The sequence below is a fragment of the Hibiscus syriacus genome, unplaced genomic scaffold, assembly GCF_006381635.1.
Source record: "Hibiscus syriacus cultivar Baekdansim isolate YM2019G1 unplaced genomic scaffold, ASM638163v2 tig00112441_pilon, whole genome shotgun sequence".
In the NCBI taxonomy this organism is placed as follows: Eukaryota; Viridiplantae; Streptophyta; class Magnoliopsida; order Malvales; family Malvaceae; genus Hibiscus; species Hibiscus syriacus.
Genome location: NW_024063331.1, coordinates 62524 through 89440, shown reverse-complemented (window position 1 = coordinate 89440; position 26917 = coordinate 62524). Strand labels below are relative to the sequence as shown.

Here is a 26917-nt window from a genome sequence, read left to right as displayed (position 1 = left end):
CATTCTGGGTATTTAGCTGCCTGTAGGAACCCTGCATTGATCTGTTTCATCACTTCTTCTTTGATTTGCAACAATATTTCTGGCCTCATTCGTCTGAGCTTTTGTTGGACTGGTTTATATTCTGGATTGATTGGAAGCTTATGTATCACTATATCTGTGCTCAAACCAGGCATATCTTGATAAGACCAGGCAAATATATCTTTGAACTCTTGAAGGAGATTTATCAATTCTTGTTTTGTCTGGACTGTCAGAGTGGTACCAATTTTCACCTCTTTTCTGTCTTCATCTGTTCCCAAATTCACAGTCTCAACCCTTTCTTTGTGGGGTAGAATTCGTTTGTCTTCTTTTTCTACCAATCTTAATAATTCAGTAGGAACATCACATTCCAGTTCATCTTCACAACCATTGATTTCTTCCAGACATATAGGCTGCTCTAAATTTATCACTGGATTAAATCTAGGAATAAACATGCTATTAACACGGTGACACCTGCAAATTTAAGTCGGAACATTTCCGAGAAAAAAATATAGTAAATTTATGAAAATAAATAAATGTAAAAATGTAAGAAAATGTAAAGAATGATTGCCATCTGAAAATTTTAAAGAAAATTTCTTATATTTAACATAATTTCTTTTACAAGATAACAAAAAGTTTTCATATTTTTGAGCTAAACATAAAGATTAGTTCTGAATATTACTCTGCATTAATATTAAAAACTATAGGAAGATCTTCAGCGGTCCAGTTGGTGAGTGTTTCTCCAGGAAGACATGGTCGAATCCTATCCAAGTACTTGCCAGTCTTGTTGTCATTCATGATCATGTTGATAAATAATCCATTCATAGCTTTTTCAACTATGTCTTGATTTTTCGTCAACTTTTCTTCTTTAAAGACTTCCACAAGCTGCTGTTCCACATTAATTGTTCCCCCTGATCTGAATATGGTCTTCAACTGTGGGAAAGACATGTGTTTCCAAAGGATTTCTCCTCCTTTCAATTTTGCCTTTCTGTCTTCACATATTCTTTTCATCTCTTTGTTCTTTTGCTGAAAATTGGGCTTAAACCCTAGCCCAAAACGATCTTTTTTCATCTTTATACTGATAGGAACTGAAATCCCTTGAAGATTCTTTCCTAGACCTCTCCCAGTTTTAGCTCCGATGCCTAAAGTTTGTTGTACCGTCATCTTGGTGCAATCAGACAGTCTGGGATATGGAATTTTGCTTCCTTCTGCAATAAAGGTTGCATTTACAAATTCAAGAGCTCGAAAAGAGCATTCAAGAGCCTCATTATTGGTGTCGATATATGGAACATCGCTTGTTACAGACGCAATGATTTCTTCTTCCGCACTGACGCATATTAGTTGTCCATCAACAACAAATTTCAATTTCTGATGTAATGAAGAAGGAACGGCTCCTGCTGAATGAATCCATGGCCTTCCTAATAGACAATTATATGTGGGGTGGATGTCCATCACCACAAAGTCAATATTGTACACGACTGGGCCGATTAACAATGGTATTTCCATTTTCCCAAGCACTTCTTTTTGAGTACCATCAAATGCTCGTACCACATTCTGATAACTCTTCATGTGTGATTGATCCAGAGGCATTCTTTGAAGTGTAACTAGGGGCATTAAGTTGAGAGCAGATCCATTGTCAATCAATACTCCTGGCAACACATGCCCATGACAATGTGTCGTGATGTTCAAAGCTTTTACTGACCCCATTCCGCCTTCCGGTATTTCATCATCTGTGAACGTTATGTAATTGTCAGCGGCTATATGTCCCACAATTCTGTCAAGTTTATTGAGGGATATATCTTCGGGGATAAATGTTTGATTGAGGATTTTCATCAAAGCATTTCTATGTGCTTATGAATTTATCAAGAGATCAAGAATAGAAATTCTCGCTTGTTGTTTGTGTAGTTGTTCAACCACACTATACTCACTATGTTTCAAAAATTTCAAAAATTCTTGGGCTTGTTTTTCTGTCACATGCTCATTAAATGCTGGAAGGGATTCATCCTCAAATACCTTATGAGGTATTGTCACGGCTTTTCCTTTTGCTTTCGCTTGTTCTGAAGCATTGGATGTTTCGGGAGAGTAACATCTCCCACTTCTTGTAAAGAAACCGACCTCGCTCACTGCTTCAGACGACGATGTTGTACTCATGCTTTGTATTTTCTCTTCTGTTTTTTCTAAAGAAACAGGTCCTCTTACCATTGAAACATTAGTAGTATAATTCCAAGGTACCCTGCGGGTATCTTTATATGGAAATGGTAGAGGAGTGGTGATAACTACTTTCGGCTTTATTGGTGCAGGAATCACCGTAGATGTTTTTACATTGATGATCACAGGATCATTTATTCTTTGACTTGGTTTAGAATCCTCTGATGAGCAAACATTATTCTTCTTGGCTCTTCTTCAAAGAATTCTATTTCCCTGTTGTTCATCAATTTTTGCACCAAATCCCTAAACTCAAGACATAATTGAATTTTATGCCCTTGCTCCTGATGATATTCACAATAATTCTTGCCTTCATTCTGCTTTGGCCTGAATTGTTGTGGAATTATACCGGCTACAGAGAGTTGTTGGAATACCCAAACAAAAGGAGATTTAATTTCAGAAATGTTAGTTTTTGCTTTCTTTCTGTTCTCTTCCTGAATTGCATTTACGTTTTTATCTCCATGATTTGGCAATGGATGATTTGATACAGATGGTGTATTGAATTCCAACTTCCCAGTGTTGATCAAATTTTGAACCACCCTTTTGAATGCTAAACAGTTTTCAATGGAATGACCCATAATTCCTTCATGGTAAACACAGTGTGCCTTTGTATCATACCAAGGAGGGAATGGTGGTTGCATGGGAACCAAGGGATAAGGCCGTATAACATCTGCTTTTAACAGCGAATCATAGATCTCTGCATACGGTAATGGTAAAGGTGTAAAAGACAACCTTTCATTTTCTTTTCGAGATCCTCTGGACTCTGCTCGATTAGTGTTTGTTTCCTCTTTCTTAACCCTTGGCTGGGTTATTGTAACACTTTTCGATGAATCTTTGCTGTAAGAGTTGGCATTGTTGACCTCATTCTCCTTTTTTCGGTATGCAGGTCTTTTGGAACTAGACCCATCATTTGATTCAATCTTGCCACTTTTCAAGACATTTTCAATTAATTCTCCAGAAATGACCAAATCTGCAAAATTTCTGGTTGCATTCCCCATTAGATGGTTTAAATAAGGAGCCTTCAATGTATGGACAAACATCACTGTGGCCTCTTTTTCTGACAAAGGTGGTTGAACTTGGGCCGCAGTGTCACGCCATCTCTGGGCATACTGTCTGAATGTTTCATTATTCTTTTTCTCCAAATTTTGGAGAGTCCATCTATCAGGAACCATGTCTGTTACATGGCGATACTGCTCTAAAAATGCTTTAGCCAAATCTTTCCAGGATCTAATGTTGGCTTTGGTCAATTGAGTATACCATTTTAAAGCCGGTCCTGTCAAACTATCCTGGAAGCAGTGAATTAACAATTTCTCGTCCTTCACATATCCTGCCATTCTTCGACAAAACATAGTAATGTGGGATGAAGGGCATGTAGTACCGTTATATTTATCAAATTCGGGAGCTTTAAACTTGATAGGGAGGATTAGGTCTGGAACCAAACTCAACTCACTAGCATCAAACCCGTAGAATGATTCAGTTATTTCTACAGATTTCATTCGTTCTTCTAAGCTCTTGATCTGTCTGGTCAGTTCTTCATTCAGCTCATTTAAATCTGGGATCAGATGCTCAGTATTAAGATCCCCTATTTTCACATCAGATATAAGCGGATTTTTGCTTGAAGATGCAGGATCCACTTGTTGTTCCTCATGTGGTTTGACTTCTTGTAACGCAGATGTACGAGCATTGATTTGTATAGGGGTAGTACCAGAGTGATAAATTGGTTCTGGTGGAAAACCTAGAGGTATATGGGTTCTTGGTCAAAAGATACAGGATTTTCATGCATTTTCCACTGATAGCCTGCCTTTTAAACATGTCCTCTATCTTCTTCATCATACTGTCTTGTGAATTTGCAATGCTGGCTTCAATTTTTTCCAACTTCATTCTCATTTCTTCTTGTTCTTTATGATGCTGTTCCTCAATACGCTGTATTTTATCCTCCATAATTCTCTTAGTGGCTTGTCTAGTACCGTAGTGATGTAGTATTTCTCTTTTGGCCAGAGTAACTGCGATTGAAAAATCTTTTAATATTATTTTTTCAAATTTTAATTAATGAATTTTAACTTAATAAATAAAATAATAATTTATAGCGAAAATTATGAAATGAATGATGAATGTATACAAAATGCATGTATGAAAAAAACATTGATCCCAAAAAGTTAACTGTCATAGAACAACTTTCATCGGTATACAAAAGTTTCTTTATAATAGTTCATAACTACAGATAAGGCGTAGCTTTCCTATTAAGCTCTATAATTTCTTTCATTAACCATGACACCTTCTTTCCGCACTTAGAAACTGGATCAACTTGATGCTCAATTATTTCGGCTTCAATAGCTAGTTCCCCAACATATCTGGCAACCTCGCTCATTTGTACCATGGCCTCGAACACCATATTGCTTCTTTCTTCACTTCTTTCGACATAGAACTCAGTTGACTTTTGCCATTGTTCAGTTGTTCCTTCAAGAGTTTGCTCTAACTCAGTGATTCTGACTTGGCAATTGTGCAGAATTTTTTCAAGATCTCTAATGCGTCTTCGCAGTGAAGCATTTTCCTCATTACTTTCTTTGAGATCATTAGGTCCTAGACGAACCTTTTCTTGAAACAATGATTCTTCAAGTTGCAAAATGTAAGAATTAAACTCTGAGTTTTTGTTTCTAGACTGATCCAGATCCTCTTCAAGTTTTGTTCGTGCTTCTTGCGTTCTTTGATTAAGCTTCTGGATTTGAACATCTTTGTTTCTGCATCTTTGCATCCAATTGCTAGCCACCTCCTGCTCTACCTCAAGTCTGGTATTGAAATTTTTTCTTTCTAATTCCCATTTTTCCTTTTCAACATGGGATTCTTCCATCTTTTGGCCTCTGACTTCAAGCTCAGCAATCAACTGGTTCATTTCAGATTCAAATCCCTTGAACATGATACTTTTCTCGCTTTCAAATTTAACAAAGATGTCATTCTTCATCTCTTCTAAATCTTTAGCTCGATCTCTTTCTCTTTGCATTTCATTCATGATCTCACGGTGTTCAGCCTTGTGTTTTATAATTCGCTCTCTTCTGTCGACCTCGAAATCTTCCATTTTTTGCTTTCCTTTTTCCAGGCTTTTGAGTAGACGGCTATTCTTTCCTTTCAGATCTTCAACTCGTCTTTTCTCAATGTTCAATTCTCTGGTCATCTGTACCGTCGATTGGCTGGGTCCTGATGCTTTTCGGGATTTATATAACTCCTGGTAATTTTTCTGTAAGGCTCTGTACTCATCTTCACCTTTTTCTTTATCTTTTCTCAACATTGTACATTGTGATGAATGAAAATCAATGTCAACCCCTAACATAGCTTTATCTTGTCTCATTTGCTCTAACTCTTTCGACCAGCCATCTCTTTCTGCTTCAAACTCAGCTCTCAAGATTTCAATCTCTGATGGAACCACCTTAATGCGATCTTCCATAGAGATATCCTCATTTTGATCTGGTAGAGGAATATTTTCGTTTTTTCTGACAGATGTCCAATCTTCATAATCAGGAGTTAGCATTTCTTTTGCTGCTTTAGCTCGAATACAAAAAGTTGTTTTCCAAGCTGTAACGGCTTCCATGATATTTCTTTTATAATTTTTGCTGTGGAATGCGAACTCAGATGACTGTAGTCCGGCAGTGACAGGTACAAATTGACGACCTTCATACTGTCTTATAACCAGCAGTGGTGCATATCCAATTCCTCCCCATAATCCGAGCAGCATTATCCAGTTGTAATCACCACACCTGTAAAAGAATTCCCTTTGGATTTGCCACGGGGTGCGCCAAACAACGTCATTGCTTTGCAGATTTCGAAAGGCATTAATCTACATATCTTTCTTAATTTCTTTCGGCCATTCCTGCTCTAGAAATTCTTTTAATGGTGAATAATCCGTATTAAAGTGTCGGTATGAAACCTTTTCTGTTCTCCAGAAATGACTACGGATCCAAACATATAACAACTGGGTACACCCTGAGAATCGTCCACCTCCTAGCCTTCTGCAAGCATTTAACGATCTGAAGGTCTCTGCTAGGATGGCAGAAACAGGATTAATCTTCTTCGGTAGCTGTTCAAACAAGTCTACCACTGCAACTTCAACATATCCCAATACTTTTGGGAAGATGACCATACCATATATACCCAGAGCAAATAGATCGAATCGTACTTTAGCGTCTGGATGACTCTGAATAAGCTCTCTGATGTTGGTCCAAGCAATGCCTTCGCTTTCGCCTTTTTGTTTGGTACGGGATGCTACCCATTCTTCTCGTACCCCAGCAATCTTTGCTAATTTAACTCGAAAGGGTTGAGTTTTAATGACTTTGAATATTCGATTCTCCAAAGCACCTTCAAGATGTAACAAAGTTGTATATTCTTCAATAGTAGGGACCAAGTCCTCCTTATTGAAAGTGAAGCAATTGTACCCTGGATTCCAGAATTGAATTAGGGCTCTGAGTAATTCATCATCAACTTCTACATAGAGCAGATATGGAATGTCTCCGTAAGTCTGATAAAACTGCAATTTTTTGTTTGAATCCCAACTTTCCCAAATGTTTCGCAAATCTTGCATATCATTTCTTTTTAATGAAACTGGAGCATAACTGGCCAAGTCAGATACATAATCATCCTGCAGACTGTCTCCTTATTGTCTTTGTAAATGTTCAGCCCATTGTCTTACTTCTGAGTTTAGAATTACTTGACTTGAACACTTTTTATCCATAAATGAAGGCTTTCCAATGAGACAATTAACACAAGGATCAATGTCTTTTATCCTGTATGATGCAATGCAAACAGAAAAATAAAGAACACACAAAAAGAAAATAAATTAGTTTACATAATAAAGAAATTTAATAATAACATTTACATAAATATTCTTTATTTAAACATGCTTTTCTGAATTTAAATAATTTAAATAAACATGTAATTTAAACAATAAATGAATTAACAGAAAAGACAAAATTCATTTCTCCTGTGTGTACACCTATTTTGGACAAAATTTCGGCATGACTTCGGATTGGAAGAGTTTCTAAGGTTTTTTATATGCAAGGTTTCAGATCTAGGAGTAAAAGGTACCCGAATTGTCCTTGTTAGTGCCCCCTTGGGTTGCTAACCCTCAATCCTAGTCCATTACAGACTAAATTGGATCGAGTTCAATTCGAGGGGATACATTTCTCTATGCCTGACACGGAGAATAAATTCTCACGAAGACATAGAGCATATGAACTCCGAAAGTTACTTGCTAGGTCTGACACGGAGAATAAATTCTCACGAAGACGTCGCTTTCACTTCCACTTAAAAGGGACAACTCAATTATAGAGCTTTATGTAATGCAATGCAAGTGCTGTGTGTGAGGAGAAATGTTCAAACCTTTGACATAAAAATAAATATTGAAATAAAATACTTGCAAATAAAATAAAACATATAAATATTATAAAAATAATAAATAAATAAAAAATTTGAAAAGAAAGAATTAAAAATTAAATATATAAATTTTTAATTAATAGAGACAATTTATAATTAATTTTTTAAAAGTTTGACCAGGTCCCCAGCGGAGTCGCCAAGCTGTCGTAACCGGTTTTCGTCCGGGCACGAAATATTAAATTTGGCGGGGAAATTGATGTGAATAAATAATTTTGAAAATAATTTGTGAGTCGCCATCGACCTTTTGAATCAGGTAGGTCGAATACCTAAAAATTTTTCTTTTAAAAGAGTTTTTATAAAAAAAAACATCAATTAAAAAATGAACTGATCTGCGTTTTATAACCAAAAACTCGTTCTTAATAATAAAAAGGGATTCGTGGTCGGTTACGTTTAGGGAAGGATTAGCACCCCTACAACGCCCAAAATTGGTACTTTTTAATTATAAATTGTCTCTTATTATTAAAATTTAAAAATTCAAAAATATATTTAATTTATAATCTTATTATTTCAAAATTATATAAAAAAATATTTATTTATTTATAAATATCAGAAAAGAACTTCTAGGTGCCTTAAGACAGCTCTTTTCTTTGATATTGATAAATTTTAAATAATATTGTTTAATTTTTAATTTTAAAACATCAGAATAGAACATCCAGTTGTTTTAAGACTGTCCTTTTCTTCGATATTAAAATAAATATTTAAAAATTACTATTTATTATATATATGAAAAAATATTTATTTATATAATAAACATATACTAAAACAATATATTTAAAAAACAATAAAATAAATGAAAACATATAAAATAACTGACTAAATTACAGTAAAAATAAAATTAAAAATCTAATTTATAATTAACCAAAATTATAGGGATTAAACATGCTATTTTTTTTATTTAATAATTTAGTGACTAAAATAAAATTATCTAAAATTCGGATATTATAATAAATAAATTAAAATATAAACTAAGGATTAAAATATTATTTATTAAAATTGAGGGATTAAATCTGTTATTTATCCTAATATATTATTTTAATAAAAAGGACTAAAATGAATAAAATTAAAATTCAAAGACTGAATTAAAATTATTATAAATTCAGTTTAGTGACCAAAATGTAAAATTTACAAATACGAGGGACTGCGGACGGGGTTTAACTATTTCATAATTACGCGCATAGTCCTTCCCGAAACGACGTCGTTCGGGAAGGACTATAAGAGTCCAAAACCGGCTGGCCCGAAGGGCCAACCTTCATTTTCCATTTTCTTCTCTCTCTCTTCACTGAGAGAGTTTTAAACTCTCTGCCTTCTCTCTAGCTTCCCTCATCAGAGGGAAGCCGGTTACCAGTCGGCCACCGTGAGCCGCCGTGAATATCACCGCCGGCCGCCGCATCCGGTGGCCGGAAAAAAATATTTTTATACGAATAGATAGATCGGACCGTCCTAAGGACGGTCCCGGTGTTTTCTTCATTTAAAAGGCTCCTAATCGGAGCAAATCTTACAAAAATACCTTCGATGTTTCGAAGGTTCTGACGAGATCCGGTGGTCGACGCTTCCTCGGTAAGTCTCTTCTTCCTTTTTCTCTCTTTTTTTTTCTTCTGGTTCTTTGCTGCTGAGATCGTTGGTATTAGTTTGTTTTTTTTTCTTTTCTCTGTCTTTTTCTTCTCCGTTCTCTGTTTCTAGTTTCTGTCCTCTCTCTTTTTTCTTCGCAGATGGGGTGGTGGCTTTTATAGCCACCACCGGTGTTCGTCTCAGACCGGTCCGAAGAGGGGGCCTCGGTGAGTCACCGGACTACCAGTGGTGACTCACCCCGTAGCCTTGCATGGACGGCTGGTATATGATCTTCTGGAGTCTTCGGTTGGGACGTGGCAGCGGCGGAGGCGGCGAGGGCTGTCGGCAGCCGCGTGGAAGCTGGAGCGGCGCCGCGTGGCCCTAGGGTATCAAACCCTAGGGTTTCCTTCTGGCACCATCTGGACCGTTGGATCGTATCAGATCCAACGGTTATGAGCTGAGGCGGCTGATCAAATTAGGGTTAGGAAACCCTAACTGGAAACCCAAATATTTAGGGTTTCTGGTTGGATTTGGACCGGTTCTGGTTGGTTTGTAACTGGGCCGGACCAATTGTAATTGGGCATGTAATTATTATTTTTTAATATATTTAATAATAATAATAATAATAATAATAATAATAATAATGATAATAATAATATTAATAATAATAAGGATAATAATAATATTAATAATAATAATATGGATAAAAAAAAAATTTAGTATCTTCACATATAACAATTAATCCATTAATGCCAACGACTCTTAATTCATAATTTCAGGTGAGGAGCCTCGAACGGGCCTACTTTAAGATGTGGAATCTGTACCGATCAGGTCAGCAACCGCAACATTTTAGAGTAACAGAGAATAATGAAGAATATCCTTATGATAGATAGGTGTTGGACATCGAAAGACGGATTTGTAGATAACGCCAAGGGCATTGCAGGTAAGTTGTTATTATGATAAGCTAGAAAAGATTGTTCAGGTGTTAGGGCTTGGTATTGTTAATCTAGAAAGTTATTTGTACTGGAAACTCACTTTTAAACTGTTAAGATAACCTATGTCGAAATGTTAACAAGGATATGAAACTATGAATGTGGATAAAGTACCTACTTGTCTTATGTTTGTGTGTTTCATGAACCCTCATTTTCCTTTTAGCAATTTTGGCATTTGCTATGATATTTGGTGAGAAAATTGATTTTCGAGATGTTAATGATGTTTTTTTGGGAAAACTTGCGAGGTCTAATTAGCCAAGGCGGATAATGTTGTTGTGGGCTTAATTAGGGGTAAGCATTCGATCGAATCGATTAAAATAAATTGGAGTTAATCAAGTTGATGAGTCTTGCTTTATAATTCAAAATTTATGTTTAAATATATGAAATTTGAGTCGAGCTTGAGATTTTGTTTAACTTAATTGTAAATATTTATATTGTTACTGTAACATTTGGTTCTAATTTAAATGGTCTTCTATAACCATATGTAATATATTTTTATATTTTTTTATATGTGATATTAATATATCATGCATAGGAATGAGCAAAACTCGTCTCAACGTGAAAAATCAATTTTTTACTCAACTCGAATTAACTTCGAGTTGTATTTTCATAAACTTGACTTGAAAAAATTTCAAGTTCAAATCAAGTTGTAAAATACAGCTTCAATAGTAACTCGAGTAACTCAATTTTTTTAGTAATGAGTGAATTATTTTTAAGTTTGAGTCAAGTTCCTCAATTTGTATGATATATATATATATATATATATATATATATATATATATATATATATAACATATGAAAAAAATATGAAGAAATATATATGTATTGTATATGGTTATAAAAAAATTATTTAAATTGGAATCAAATAATATCATAATATTATAAATATTTGTAATTAAATTTAAACAGAAACTTGAATATTTGATTCGGTTCGACTCAAAAAAATTTCAAGTCAACTTCGAGTTATATAATAGTATTCATCAACTTGACTAAATTAATTTTTTTACTCGATTGGATTGAATATTCATCCCTAATTATCCAGAGTTGAAAAACTTCATTTAAATCCATTAATTATTAAAAAATTTAAACTTTTTAAGTTATTCCGTTCTTATTTTATTGTTTAAAAAATTGAATTGAATTTATAAAATAATGAATTAGATGAAAAAATCGATTATTTTGAATCAATTTCTACACAAGCTTTAATACGATTGAACCCCTAAGATTATGGATTAGAGGAGGAAAAGTTAAAAGAAATGGTGCACTTCGAATTGGCATCAAATCCGTTTACCTTTTAATTGTTAACAACGCCACAATAATGCACGAGAGATCTATAACATTGACAAGGGAAAAAAACATAACAATGCTCGAAATCTCAAATTTATTAGGGTAAAGTACACAAATGGTTATTCAATTTTACAATATCATTTTATTGAGTCCCTCAACTATTAAAAGTTACAAAACAATCCTTTGACTATAGGGAGTTATTTTGTTGAGTCTTGATTATTAAAAGTTACAAAATGATCACATGATTATTCATTATGTTTCAAATTTGTCTTTTTCCGTTAAAAAATTAATAGTCGTATGAGTTGGACGTTAACATGTTGACTGAGATATAATAGTCGTTTGAGATTACGAGATCAAATTTTATCATATCTTAGACAGCATGTTAACATCCAGCTCAGATTGCATTTATTTTTTTAACGTAAAATGATGAGTTTAGAACATAATGAATAGTCGGGTGATTACGTAACTTCTTAACTTTTAGTAGTAGATAGACTCAATAAAAGCAACTCCTTATAGTTAGGGGATCATTTTATAACATTTAATAGTAGAGAGACTCAATAAAATAATATCTTATAGTTGGGGGATCATTTATGTACTTTACCCAGTTTATTAACAGTGATGTAGCTAATTGACTCTAAGAGGCACTGGCGTCGAAGAAAGAACGGCGTCGTACTGAAAAGTACTGGTCTGTCTCATCAATTAAAAAAACGCTCGCTCCAGATCCAACATCAATATTTCAAAACCACTGTTCTCCTCCAATCAATAAAGAAAATTCCAAAAATTTCAAACTTCTTTTGTCCATTTCAACGGCTATATTTCTGTCATCTGTTCCCTCTCGCTTCCCTTGCCCTAAATCTCATATCTTCCATCCAAAACAGGGAAGAAGAAATATGAAGCGGTTCATGTTACCAAGAAACACCATCTTGAGAGACCCGATGGACAACCCTTCTTCTTCCCCAAACCCTGCTACTACCCCTTCTAAATCCAGACGGAAACAGTCCATCCCCAAACAACTCTCCAAGGAAAACGCACCGCCGCCCCATCCCAACTCCCACCACCCAACAACCGCCAAGATCAACAAGACCCACTTGCCCCCAAGGCCCCCTTCCTCCAACCCTCTCAAGCGCAAACTTAATTCCGAAACCCTCCGCATCGACCATGACGTTGCCGCCTCCGTCTCTGGAATTTCTGATTCCGGTGTTAAGGTATCTTTTTGTCCTTCTCTCTTTTTTTTAACTGATTTAGTTACTTGGGTTTCGACCTTTTTTTAATTACTATTATTGTTTGTTTTTTAGGTGGTTGTACGGATGCGGCCCCCGGTTAAAGAAGAGGAAGAAGGAAAAACGATTGTTCAGAAACTTTCTAGTGATTCTTTGAGGATCAATGGACAAACGTTCACGTTTGACTCAGTTGCCAGCTCAGATGCAACTCAGGCACTCATCATGCCCTCCTCTTTTTCTTTTTCCTTCTTTTTTTGGGTTATTTAACTTTTTTAAATTATTTCTAAATTAAAAATGCAGCGAGATATATTCCAGCTTGTGGGAGCACCACTAGTGGAAAATTGTCTGGCTGGGTTTAACAGTTCAGTGTTCGCTTACGGGCAGGTACTTGCTTCTTCCTTTTCTTTCATTTCTAATCTTTTCATTATGTTTGAACAGGTTTATGTAATTTTTTTTTTTCAATTTGTGTGTCTGGGTAAATTGATTTTCACTAGACTGGAAGTGGAAAGACTTACACGATCTGGGGTCCAGCCAACGCCTTGCTGAAAGAAAATTTATCAAGTGACCAACAAGGCTTAACTCCCCGTGTGTTTGAGCGACTCTTTGCTCGTATAAATGAGGTAAAACTGTAAAAGTTTTAGTTCATCAATGAATATGCTGAATTTTTATGTTTTGAATGGACCATTTTTAATAGTTTGTTTCTTTTCTATATTATAGGAGCAAATTAAGCATGCTGATAAACAACTCAAGTACCAATGTCAATGTTCTTTTCTTGAGGTAGAGTTTATTTACTTATTGTGATACTAAGTTTTGATATTATCAGACTGTTTAGCTTTGCATTATTCTTATGTTTTACCCTTTTTTCCCCATTTTTTTTAGATATATAATGAGCAAATCACGGATCTGTTGGATCCAAATCAAAGAAACCTGCAGGTAGATGGAGTATTATTATTAACTTTTCAATTTCTCTTTTCTATGATGAAAACTTTTGGTTTTCTCAGACTGTTTTATGATTCCCATCCAGATAAGAGAAGATGTAAAATCAGGTGTCTATGTTGAGAATTTGACAGAGAAGTATGTAAGCTCAATGAAGGATGTGACCCAGCTGTTGGTAAAGGTTGTTTTTTTATTTCTAACTTTGCCAATGCTTTGACTGCTTATCATTTTTATTTCTTTGTATAACTTCTCATTTATGTTTAGATTGATAACATTGACCGTTTTCTTATAGAAGGGAAGACTTGCATGCATGATTTCTTATTAGCTTGAATTTTTTATTACAATTTGATAATAGCGTACTGTTAAGTTTCAATAAAATAATTATATCTATAATCCTTACTACAAAAATGATGCAGGGATTATCAAATAGAAGGACAGGTGCTACTAGTATCAATTCTGAAAGTTCCCGCTCACATAGTGTTTTTACATGTGTTGTTGCGTCTTGGTGTAAGGTAAATTCTTTGAATTTATATGCTTTGTCAATTTGTTTTTAATATTGTCTGAGCTAATAATATGCTATGTCAACAAATTCTGAAAGTTCCCGCTCACATAAATTATTCTCTTTGGATTACATGTATGCCCAACCAACTCATTACATCAATCAATAATTTGTGCCAGCCTACAAAACACGAGTTTTCTCGAATCCCTTTTCGTTGTTCATTTGTTAATTTTGTTGAAGAACAGTTGAAAAATATCTCCTATTTTGATGTGTTTTCCCTCTCAATTATACTTGAGGAATCATGGTACTCACTCTTCTTGCAGGGTGTGGCTGATGGTGTAAGTAGCTTTAAAACAAGCCGAATAAATCTCGTTGATCTAGCAGGCTCAGAGCGACAAAAACTAACTGGTGCTGCAGGGGAACGCTTAAAGGAGGCAGGCAATATTAACCGTTCACTCTCACAGCTTGGGTACGTTTTTTGCATCTTTTCTTTCATATGCTCATCTTACTTTATTGTACAAACCAGGAGATCTTTTGATCCTTTGACTACAATGTTTATAGTAATACATCAGCACTTTCTGAATCTTTTATTTCAAATAGTTTGCAAATATAGTAAGAATATAAAATTAAGTTGTTCTAATAGGAAAAAATGGTTGTCCAAACTTTTAAGTAAAACTATTTCTAGCATATTTGTCTGGAAGGTGATTGTCTACCTTGCTGGAAAAAACATGATTTTGCTAAATTACAGTTTCGAAAAGAGGTGATAGTTTAATACTGAAAGAGGAAGCTATGTGATTCAATGTATGGAGACAATAGCTCAATTCAGATCAATTCTATATTCATTTTTGTTCCTTTGGTACATCTGCATGTTTTCATGGATCAAGAGGTACAAGCTACTAGATCTTTGCTAATTTTGCTTAATGTTTGGAGTTCAGGAACTTGATAAACATCCTCGCTGAAGTTTCCCAAACTGGAAAGAGCAGGCATATCCCCTACAGAGACTCCAAGTTGACATTTTTATTGCAGGAATCTCTTGGTGGCAATGCAAAATTAGCCATGGTCTGTGCAATTTCCCCAGAACAAAGGTGATAAGATAACTGCCCTCTTGTTTTGCAAATTTGCACCCTCCCCTCCCCCCACCCCACACCACCTAAACCCCCTCTTATTTTGCAAGGGGAGTTTACCTGATTGTTAATGCAGCTGTAAGAGTGAAACATTTAGCACGTTGCGATTTGCTCAGCGTGCAAAGGCAATCAGGAACAAGGCAGTTGTTAATGAAGTAATGCAGAATGATGTTCATTATCTGCGTGAGGTGATTCAACAATTAAGGGTATGTTCTAATATCCATTTTTCCTTCATCAGTTTCGAGATCAAATGTATGAATATAAAATGTGGATGGAACCATGCAGGATGAACTTAATCGAATGAGAGCTAATGGCAACAACCAAACTGATCCAGATGAAAGTTACTTAACTGGATGGAATGCCCTTAGGAGCTTGAATTTGTTGAAATTTAGCCTCCATCATCCAAGGACATTACCTCATGCTGATGAAGATGGTGATGAAGAGATGGAAATTGATGAAGAAGCTGTTGAGGATCATTGTGCTCATGTAGGTCCGCAATCAGTAGTTACACATCAACATTCAAATGAAGTGACCAAACTAGAAATAGTTGAATCAGGTTCAGGAAATGCCATTTCTAACCATGGATTTGCTGCTGATCTAGTGCTTAACACTTCTGAATTTGCTGAAATGCAAGACGCTAATGATACTGATGTGAACATGGAGGAAGAAATATCAGAAGAGCCTAAATACTCTGGTATTATGCTTGTTGATTGTGTTAACACTGCTACAAACACACCAAACGTTTTTAGTTCTCATGAAAGCGTCAAAGAGAATCCAGGCCAGCTAACTGAGGAAACAACTGATGGGGATTCTTCTGTAATTCTTAAATCCCCAACACTAAGTGTCTCACCTAAGGTGAATCAGAGTAGGAAGAGTCTGAGGACATCTTCAATGTACACTGCTTCACAAAAAGATCTTACGGATGATGGTCCAGGCCAGCTAACTGAGGAAACAACTGGTGGAGATTCTTCTGTAATTCTTAAATCCCCAACACTAAGTGTCTCACCTGGGGTGAATCAGAGTAGGAAGAGTATGAGGACATCTTCAATGTACACTGCTTCACGAAAAGATTTTACGGATGATGGTCCAGAGACTACTTGTGTATCGTTCACACCAACTGAACATTTGGCAGCTAGTCTTCATCGTGGTCTTGAGATTCTTGATAGTCACAGACAGAATTTAGCATTGAGGAGATCATCATTTCGTTTTTCATTAAAACCTGCCGACTCTAAGCCAATCCTTGCAGCTAATAAAGTTGATGTTGGAGTCCAAACCTTTCCTGAAGAAGAAAAGCCGGTAGTATTTATATGTAGTAATTGTAGGCAGAAAACAAACCTAGATGGCAAAGAGGAGAAAGAAAACTCCAACCTGCAGTTAGTCCTTGTTGATGAGTACGAGTCTAGTGAGAAAATCAAGAAGCAAGTCCCAAAGGCAAGGAGTCTCAAGTTCTGGCATTTCAGATATATATCTTCCATATCACTGACATTTTTACCTTTGTATTGCACAGGCAGTGGAGAAGGTTTTGGCTGGATCTATTAGGAGAGAAATGGCTTTTGAAGAGTTCTGTGCCAAGCAAGCTTCTGAAATAATGCAATTAAACCGTTTGGTAGGTTTCTTGGTAATTTTACCAGCTGCCATCGTTCTGCAAATTCTTGATGTCAAATTTGTGCACTATTATTTACAGGTGCAACAGTACAAACATGAGAGAGAGTGCAATGCCATTATTGGGCAGACTAGGGAGGATAAAATTCTTCGCCTTCAGAGCCTTATGGATGGTGTTTTACCTACTGAGGAATTCATGGAAGTGGAGCTTGCTTCTCTCACCCATGAACACAAGGTATATTTTTGTTCTTTATCTTTTTTCCTTTTCAGATAATATTTTTATGTATACATATATAACTCACCATTGCCTGCAGCTACTGAAGGAGAAATATGAGAATCATCCAGAGGTTTTAAGAACAAAGATTGAGTTGAAAAGAGTTCAGGATGAGCTGGAGCGCTTCAGAAATTTTCATGACTTGTGTGAGAGGGAAGTGTTGATAGAAGAAATTCAGGATTTAAGAAACCAGTTGCAGTATTATGTAGATTCTTCTTCCACATCAGCCCAAAGACGAAATTCTTTACTGAAGTTGACATATTCATGTGACCCCAATGTTCTATATCTTAGAGCAATACCAGAGACAAATGATGAGAGGGCTGAAGAGAAATTTGAACAAGAGAGAATTCAGTGGGCTGGGGCAGAAAGCAAATGGATTTCTCTTGTGGAGGAATTAAGGACTGAACTTGATGCTAGTCAGTTGCTGGCTGAAAAACGGAAGCAGGAACTAGATATGGAGAAGAAATGTGCAGAAGAATTGAAGGAAGCAATGCAGATGGCTATGGAGGGACATGCAAGAATGCTTGAACAGTATGCTGATCTTCAGGAACAACACATGCAATTGCTTGCAAGGCATAGAAATATTCAAGAGGGAATAGACGATGTTAAAAAGGCAGCTGCTAGGGAAGGGGTCAAGGGTGCTGAATCCAAATTCATAAATGCTCTTGCTGCTGAAATTTCTGCATTGAAAGTGGAAAGGGAAAAGGAGAGGCGATATCTTAGGGATGAAAATAGAGGACTCCAGGCTCAATTAAGGGATACTGCTGAAGCAGTTCAAGCTGCAGGTGAATTGCTTGTACGACTAAAAGAAGCAGAAGAAGCTTTGGCTGCTGCCCAAGTAAGTGTTATTCATTTCCATCCACAATTAACTTTCTCTGCTTTATACACTGTAATTCAGCGGTTGTTTTCTTTCAAATAACATTAAGTTTCCAATAAACACAGGCAGATCTATAGGGCATAAGCAAACACATACTTCACCAAGCACCGCATTTATCAAATTCAGTATTAAGACTGTTGTTACATATTAAGTTTTCAGCTCAAAAAGAAAACTGGTAGGTAAGCTTGGATTGCTAATAGGTTGGAAATTTAGATGTTGAAGTGTCTATCCGGTCTGTTGTATTACATTAAATGGTTAAGATGGAAAAGTAGGAATAATCTGTCAATTTATTGATTTTCAAATTAATAAAATTGATGGAACAGTATCACACATAAGTGACAGGATGAGTTAGAGCCTAGCGGCACTATAAATTAGTTTCCAAGTGAAATTATTTGTTTCCGTGCACTTAACTTTCTTTCATACAGTTCAGCAGCTGTTTTTTTCTTTCTCAATTACCCCATTTCAAGTTTCCAATAAACAGGCTGATCCATAGGGCATAAGCAAACGCATACTTCACCTTCACCAAACACTGCATTTATCAAATTCAATATTAAGATTGATGTTATGTATAAAGATGGAAAATTAGGAAACATTATCTGTCAATTTATTGATTTTCAAATTAATAAAATTGTTGGAACAGTATCACACATAAGTGACAGGATGAGTGGATAGAGGAACACTATATAAATAGTTAAGATGAAAAAGTAGGAAACAATATCAGTCAATTTATTGATTTTTAAAGTAAAAAAATAAGTTCTACCGTAAACTGTTAATTATAATAAACATATTTTACTAGTATTTGCCTATGCAAAGCCCTTAAACCATACTGTTTGTGACAAAGCATCATGAGGTCTCTCAATTAAGAATTTGGAATCAGATCTTTGAACATAGTGCTTCTGCCTTGTTGCTACAAATAATCTCTGCTTGATAAATTGTTCTCTTCTGTCGTAATGTAATTGCAGAAACGAGCAGTGGAAGCAGAACAAGAAACTGAGAAGGCTCGCAGACAGATTGATAAATTGAAGCGAAAACATGAACATGAGTTCGGTACTCTTAATGAGCTACTTACAGAATCACGTCTACCTAAAGACGCAATACAACAAACTTCTGACAATGTTGACATCGCCAAGCATGTAGTTGGGTTCCATGCAAGCAACACTGACCAGCAATGGCGACAAGCATTTGAACCATTGTATAACGGTGAGGATGGTGAGTTAAATCTTGCAGAAAACTCGTCTTGGTTCTCTGGATATGATCGTTGCAATATATAAGATCACGTTTAACAGAAAAATCGTGTATGTATCATTTACTAACACTCCCATATAGCTCTGAAACTCTTAAGAGCAGTTTCTTTGTTGTTCATCTTGGTTTCTCTATTGTTCTTTGTAACCATATCCAGATTCTTTCATTTCATAAGAGTTGAATGAATGATCTATACTCTTTTTTTTATTGAGAACATGGATTTAAATTTCCTTTTACATCTCTCGGCAACGAAACGGAACACAAATGCGATAAATGTGTTCACATTCGAGCACAAAAACATGCGTCATGGCTCACATACGTATGCTATCCATATTGTTTTCACATTCGAGCACAAAAACATGCGTCATGGCTCACATACGTATGCTATCCATATTGTTTTCACATTCCAGGATATGGCATTGAAGGGGAAAGAGACAGAGACAGAGAGTTTATAATTTCTTTGGGATCCCGACCATAAAACAAAATGCTTGTGGGTTTGTCTTCCCCCTGACATAAATCTATCCGTAACCTCTGGACCATTTCAAAGCATGGGGGACTGCTAATCAAATACCACAAATATATAGCTTCTAAACCTTACCCATACAATAAAATTTGTATACGTCACAAATCGGGACAAACATATGATTTTATGCTAGAGGACAAACTTATAAAATTTTAAGGGCAAAAAAACATATTGTTAATTGAAAAAATAGAAAGAAAATATATAAATTATATAAAAAATTGAAATTTTAAGGAGAATCGCCTCCGTTAACCCCTCAGTCCATCCCTGATCACGGGTTTTTTCTAATCAAAATGCAAAGGAATTTAATACTCTTGAGAAATTTCAAGTTTAACACTCTTTGTTATATATTAAGAGATTTATATTTTAAAAACCCAAGCATACTAGCATGGAACACATATACGTATCCTCTAATGCTTTTCGAAAGTGATTTTTAGGGATGTAATTGTAATATATATATCATTGCTGGAAAGTAACAATACCACATTTTACCGTAATTACTTTTAATAATATTAAATGAATATTTTTTGTAAACAATACTAGTTTTATCATAATTTCAGCCCAAATGGCGTTTGATTTATTCATCATGATCAATGGTATTCTCGATTTATTCGTAACATTTAAGTTGAGTTTGAAGTGTGAAAAAAATTATTCAAAACTTTAACCTCTGATTTTTTCGACAGTTCTCCGATAAACTTAGTTTTCGAGATGTTTTTCACTATTCAATTTTCTTATAGACACCCATATTCCTTAAAATTGGACAAGTCTCCTAAATTTAAAATAAACGATGTATGTTTATATTTAATCTTATGAGTTTTAAATAGGTTTTGAGAAAATTTAAATCAATAGAGTGATAAAGGACGTTAAATTAAATTTGTCGGTGTCTAAGATGATCGTAAAAAATGTTGAAGAATGACATTTTTTGATAGTAACGGAAAATAAAAAAAAAACACTATAAATTTAATGAAGAATATGATAGGTTGGAAAAAAAATTCTCACGTTAGATAAAATAGATAAAAATAATAATTTTTTTAGTTTCCATTTCAATAAAAAAAATCATGTCATGTGATAATACAAGGTTCATTGACTTAATGATAACGAAAATAAAAAAGTTTAGTTACACCTTCAACTTTTTATAATTTAATGACTAAATTCAGATAATCCCTAAAATTGAATAACTAATAATATAATTTACTCTTATATTAATTTTTTTAAGAAGTAGTTTATTATTATTACCATATATTAATAAGAATATTATCGTCAGATTTTGTTTAAAAATACCTAAAAAACTATAATTTTTTAAGTATCCTTTTTGAAAAATCTATTAAAAAATGACCGATCAATTTAACAATATTTTTCTTTAAAAATAAAAAAAATATTAAAATAATATAGAAAATTGATTGAAGCTAATCATCATGATATATCGAAGGGGAAGGTGGGTGGAAACAGTCGTTCCTCTAAAAATTTAAAATAGTATATATTTTATTTTTTATGTATTTTTTATTGAAAATTTATTTTCATCTCTTAAAATTTTATATGTTCATTTATTTTAAAAATTTTAAAAATTCACCTAACATAAAATCAAGTATCTGTCTCTACCGATGATGAATTAGCTTTGATTGGAAGATACTTTTCACTAATAAATATAAAAAAATTTATAGAAGAGCTGCACTGTTGGTTATACCAGCCTTTAAAGAATCCTTTATGAGTATGATATTTTTGCAATTAACTAAATGTATTATTCTTAAAAATTAATAGTGACTTTTAACTAAAAGTAATATACTATTAGGTTTTTTCAGGTCTTAAAAAGGTTCATAGTTGATAGTAAATTGAATAATCAATTTAATAATGATAATTATAACACTAGATTAACAATCAGTTGGTCTAATAGGATGATATACTAAATTTTTAAGTAAGATCAAATATTCGAATATTGACATTAGCAAATAGAGCAAATTAGGTTTAGAGAGTCGTCCTGCCTCTACATTACCTAATTCAGATTAATTGATTAATAAATCGGAAACCGATAGTTATATAAAAAACATTTTTTTGTGATAAATTAATTTTTTTATGATTTGAAATGATTAAAAAAATAGTTGTCATTTAAGAAGTAACACGTGTCAAAGTACAATAAAATTTGGTCCAACATATTTAGAATAAATAAAGGTTGCATGTGAAAGTGTGCTTCAATGGTTGAAACCTAACATTGCTTCTACGTTATTACATTTCCCTTAAAGCATTTTTCTGTATATATTAATGTAAAGGGACATTTTTTAAAATATTTTTAAGAAATTATATATAAATTTAAGTTTTATTCTGAAAAAAAATATGTACATTTTTAAAAAGTTATTTTGATTTAAATTTTATTATATGATTTATATATTTACTTTAGTTTAATTACATATATTTTAATTATTGATCTGATAATATATTATGATTATTAATTTAATTTACAGCTATTTATATAATATTACTAATAATTTTAATCATTTTGTTTGTGAGCTGTGAGGATAACAATTACATAGCCGCTGACGTCTCTTTTCAGTAAATATAAATATAAATTCAATTCGAATTCACTCTGATATAAAATCAATCTGATTCATAATTAATTTATTTAGGTTTCTATTTATTTTATTAGTTTCTTAAAGTAGAATTACAGTTATAATTATAAATATAATATTGTACATAGAAATTGAGACTGCAAGGACTTTTGATAATTCATTCTTTTTTATTTTGATGGAGAGTAACGATTAGGGATTCTGTGAAGGAGATAACGAATAGATAATCTAAAGAATATGATGAATAATGAAATAAGATGAGAGAAATATAAAGATAACCCTTCTTTAGTTTTACATGTTGTTTTATATACGTGTTTTAGTGTTGGTGTCATATCTAGGATGATGGTGGCTATTTATAGGTCGATAGTGTGATGTGATTAGATATGTCGTCATTTAGTAGATTTAACAAGTAAAGGGATTGATGGTAGTCGGGTCAAGGGACCATGACAGTCTCGAGTATATGAAATTCCAAAGGCTTCTAGGAACTCTAGAAACCTCGATAGGCAATAAAGGTGCGATTGGCAAAAGAATTCTGAATGAGGTACAAAACTTGCCCCCATTGATGAAAGGAATGTCATAAAGTGCCTTGACCCGAGATTAAAAAAAATATGCTTACTATATGAAAAGATGCACTTCTCGTGAATCAGAGTGATGGTTAATTATAAGAAACTAAACGTTCATATGTTTGGAATGAAGTTGGTATAAGCTCATTTTCAAGCACTAATGCAGAGGCCGCTTCGAGGGATAATCAAGCCTTTGGCCCAGAGGCAACTATGGATGATCTAATTTTTAATTTGGAGGTCCTTATTGATAATCCTCCGACTTAACCTTTTTTATAATAAACTTCATTTTAATGAAATTTTTATTCTTTTCCTCTTTGTCTTTCAAATTATGTCAAGTTGATGTCTTCGTAGATTGTTTGTGCACTCGTTAGTCAAATGAGTTTTAGGTTTTCTCGTCATTTAAGTGTTCATATTACGCTATTTAACTTTTGTCGTTACTTAAAGGGGCATGTAGTAGAAGATTTCAATGTTCTTTTATAAATTTGTCTAAATTCAAATCTTGATAGTTGGATGTGTTGTTATCTCAATTTTTGTGGAAATCTAGTAGATAATTTTTTGTAATGGTCTGAATTTATGAATCAACATATATGTGAGTTGACCCGAGATAATCTTAGGTCAGTGTGATTAGACCCTTGAGCATGTTGGACCTTATTCGGGTGAAAATGATCCATTTGGACCTATAAAAAGGGGATTTTTATGAGTATTCTAAGTTTAGTGACTAAAAGTAAAATAACCCATTAAAGAAAAAAATAACTCATCTTGATTGATTTTATGATGTGAGTCGTAGGACTGTATAAGGGAAGGGTTAAACATTTCATCCACCCTTCTCTTCTTTTCTCTCCTCTCTTATTAAGCCATCACATCTCTCTCTCTATCCTAAAGGAAACTTTCATCCCATGAACTTCAAGATAGACTTTCGTTTTTTCAAGGAAAGATTATGTTAGGGTTTAGGACTTTATTTTGAGAGGCATTTGCTCTCTTATTAAGCCATCACTCTCTCTCATTATCCTAAAGGAAACTTTCATCCCATGAACTTCAAGATAGACTTTCGTTTTTTTCAAGGAAAGATTATGTTAGGGTTTAGGACTTTATTTTGAGAGGCATTTTGCTCATATTTGGATATAAGAACTCAAAGAAGTTTTTTTTTGGAAGAGATTTAAGATTTAAAGTCAGTTAAGGAAGTTTTTAGAGCATGTTCAATTTCTAAATTCTGTCATTCAGTCTTTATTTTAGAAATCATTTTTTGATACTATTTGATTAGTAAATGAGTAAGGAATAAGGAAAACCCTCTAGACATAGAGATAAAGGAAAGTTTGGTGAATCTTATTAAGGAGTCTTTTTTTTTTTGATTTTGTGTAAGATAGTGTATCTCTAATCTTTTATAGTATCATGGATATCATAAATGTAACACCTTTAAACGTATTTAATTCTCAAATATGAGTCAAAATGTCACAAGCTAATTTTATAACATTTAAATTTAAACCAGTTATCGATTTATCAAGTAACTTTAATTTCTAGTTTTAAATTAACTGAACTAAATCCAATTTCAGGTACCAACTTAGCAGTACATAAGTAATAGCTGCTTAAAAATTTCCTATATTCAACTTAATCAGTAGCTCCATTTTATTCTATTGTTTATCATAATATTAAACTTGTAATTCATTTAACAATTACAAACACTAATATAAACTATCCATTGTTTATTTTAACCATTATCCATTATTAACAACATGACTAGCTTATAATTTATTACCAGTTATATCTAAACTAATAGAAACCAACTATTATTATATACATGCCAACTAGAAATTTAAACTACACCATATTGATGTAATTACTGATACTATAGATTTATCTCTTGATGAGTGTGATGCTTGATACTCCTTACTACAATTTTTCTCTTTTTACCTACGCGTGAAAATCTTCACACGCTAAGTATACACTTAGTGGGGCAATAATAATAATCAGTGCAATACAATGTATATATAAAGAAATAACAATAATCAATGCATCGTTATCACTTTACCTGTATTGCCTTCATGTTATACATATTAACGTAAAATTAACAATGTACATAATTTCTTACCAATATACTTGACATTTATTCCAAAAACTCATAAGCTTAATCATTTGCTTATAATTTATTAACCAATAAACAATAGCCCAAATATACGCCTATGAAAACCCTGGGTACACGAGTCAAATATGCACCAAAGTGCTAATACACACAAGGTTGTGCCCACCATATACACTAAGTGTCATTTATATATATTGTAGTGCTAAATCAAATATGCAGTCTGTTGTTAGACTCTATGGCATGCCAACTGTACCACTGTCCCTCAATGACTTAGGTATATAGTCTATATTTATTTCATTCATGACATTGTATGTAACACCCCAACCCGTATCCGACCCGGATACGAGTCCGAGATGTCACATTGACATTTCAAAACCTTTATTCTTGCAAAATAATAGAATATTTGAGCTAATATTAAGAAAATACAATCATATATTGCTTAATTGTGTTTATTATAAAATTTTGAGGCAAAAACGTATTTTTGAACAGTAAAATACAATATGAATAATACCGTTAACAGTAATTAACAACACCGTGAACAGTACCTTGCTACAGTACCCAAATACCAAAATTTTCCATATTATTGCCAGGGAACCGATACGTTGCTACAGTACTGCTACAGTGCTTCCGTAAAACATGTCTAAAAGTCATAAAATTTAAAACGTTCATCATTATACATTTAACATTTACATATATACGTTTAAAATATTCCAAAACTCGATCAGAGCGTATCTAATACAAATCCTTTTTATTACATGCCAACTAAATTTTTTCTAACAAAATACATGTAATTCGATCTACATTTCTGATCTGATCTTCAGTAAGGAGAACTGACCTGTCTTGTTCTTCTTTACTTCTCTTTTCACTTTCCAAACCTACGTGTGAAACAATCACACACTAAGTCGATGACTTAGTGAGACATATAAAACATATAATATAACCATATAACATTTCATATAAACAAAGGCATACATATGAAAATACTATCATTAATCCCTTTTACTTACCATATACTCATCATATAACACATATATCACTACACCAAGGAATAAACATATCATCATGTAATTTCTATAACATATTTCATATTACCAAATATACATATCACATGTAGTGTATTTGTTATTATCTCTTATTAACCCATGTACACATGTCACTAATTCTTTTTAACATATAAACATATACTAAACATTCCTATACACATTATGGAACACATATATCATTTTGCAACAGAACACACATCGTATCATATCAATTGATTTATTTACTCTCTTTAAAGTTTATGTATTAGCCCATGTATACTTTTGAGAACTTAAGGTATGTGAGTACATTAAGGTTGTGCACCACTATGATGTCACCACAGCTCATATAAATGTCCCGAATGACCTATCCAGAGGTCATAAAGAACCTCGGAAACTGTCCATAGGTCCCGAAGAACCTAGGTAAACTGTCCATATGTTCCTTAGAACATAGGTACACTGTCCATATGTCCTGAAAGACATAGGTAATTATGTTCATATGTTCCGTAGAACATAGGTAAACCCTAGACTCTTGGCATGTCAACTATACCACTAGCTCTCATATTACATAACATGGGCATTATCATTTATAACATTTCATATCCATTGTTCTTTCTCTTCTGTCACATACCACATGTATGTGTAACCATATATCTCAAATCATATCACATGTATCACAAGTGCATGTATTCACGTAGATCGTTTCATATGACTTATATCATTTCTCATTTGTTCATGTAAACTCGCATGTCATATCATGTAACATATAACACATAATCATATAGGCTCACGGTTTTATCACCTATCATGTTATCACATATACACTTTTATATCACATAAACTCATATCTTCTTATCACATAGCTTCTTATTATATCATTCACCTCATATAACTTATTGTCACATAATCTCATATCATATACTATATTCACATACTTCAAT

At 33.6% G+C, this 26917-nt stretch overlaps 2 protein-coding genes across 3 annotated transcripts in view; both read left to right on the top strand.

Moving 5' to 3' along the window:
* The window catches only part of LOC120179616 (probable UDP-N-acetylglucosamine--peptide N-acetylglucosaminyltransferase SEC), a 49100-nt gene extending 38835 nt beyond the window's left edge, over positions 1-10265 (top strand). The window contains exons 27-28 of one of the 2 annotated variants that reach the window (XM_039185178.1): positions 9969-10087; positions 10123-10265. In XM_039185178.1, the coding sequence (XP_039041109.1) occupies positions 9969-10082 (114 nt within the window). In that variant the 3' untranslated portion in view covers positions 10083-10087; positions 10123-10265. The remainder of the gene's footprint in view (positions 1-9968; positions 10088-10122) is intronic. The other variant, XM_039185177.1, reaches the window with a different exon arrangement.
* Positions 10266-12340: 2075 nt separating this feature from the next.
* Positions 12341-19443, top strand: LOC120179615 (kinesin-like protein KIN-12B). The gene is made up of 17 exons (XM_039185176.1): positions 12341-12670; positions 12761-12898; positions 12986-13069; positions 13180-13305; positions 13403-13462; positions 13565-13618; positions 13710-13802; positions 14038-14133; positions 14444-14589; positions 15056-15205; positions 15321-15450; positions 15530-16178; positions 16335-16675; positions 16752-16850; positions 16929-17081; positions 17161-17958; positions 18960-19443. Exons 1-17 carry the CDS (start codon positions 12356-12358, stop codon positions 19266-19268), a joined length of 3741 nt encoding a protein of 1246 aa, XP_039041107.1. The 5' UTR covers positions 12341-12355; the 3' UTR covers positions 19269-19443.
* The last annotated feature ends 7474 nt before the right edge of the window (positions 19444-26917 follow it).

Excerpts from the sequence above, each read along its gene's own strand:
- LOC120179615 (XM_039185176.1), top strand. The coding sequence starts at position 12,356 with ATGAAGCGGTTCATGTTACCAAGAAACACCATCTTGAGAGACCCGATG. Across the intron at positions 13,619-13,709 it reads CAAATCAAAGAAACCTGCAG|ATAAGAGAAGATGTAAAATC; the intron begins GTAGATGGAGTA and ends ATTCCCATCCAG. Across the intron at positions 16,676-16,751 it reads TCAAGAAGCAAGTCCCAAAG|GCAGTGGAGAAGGTTTTGGC; the intron begins GCAAGGAGTCTC and ends TGTATTGCACAG.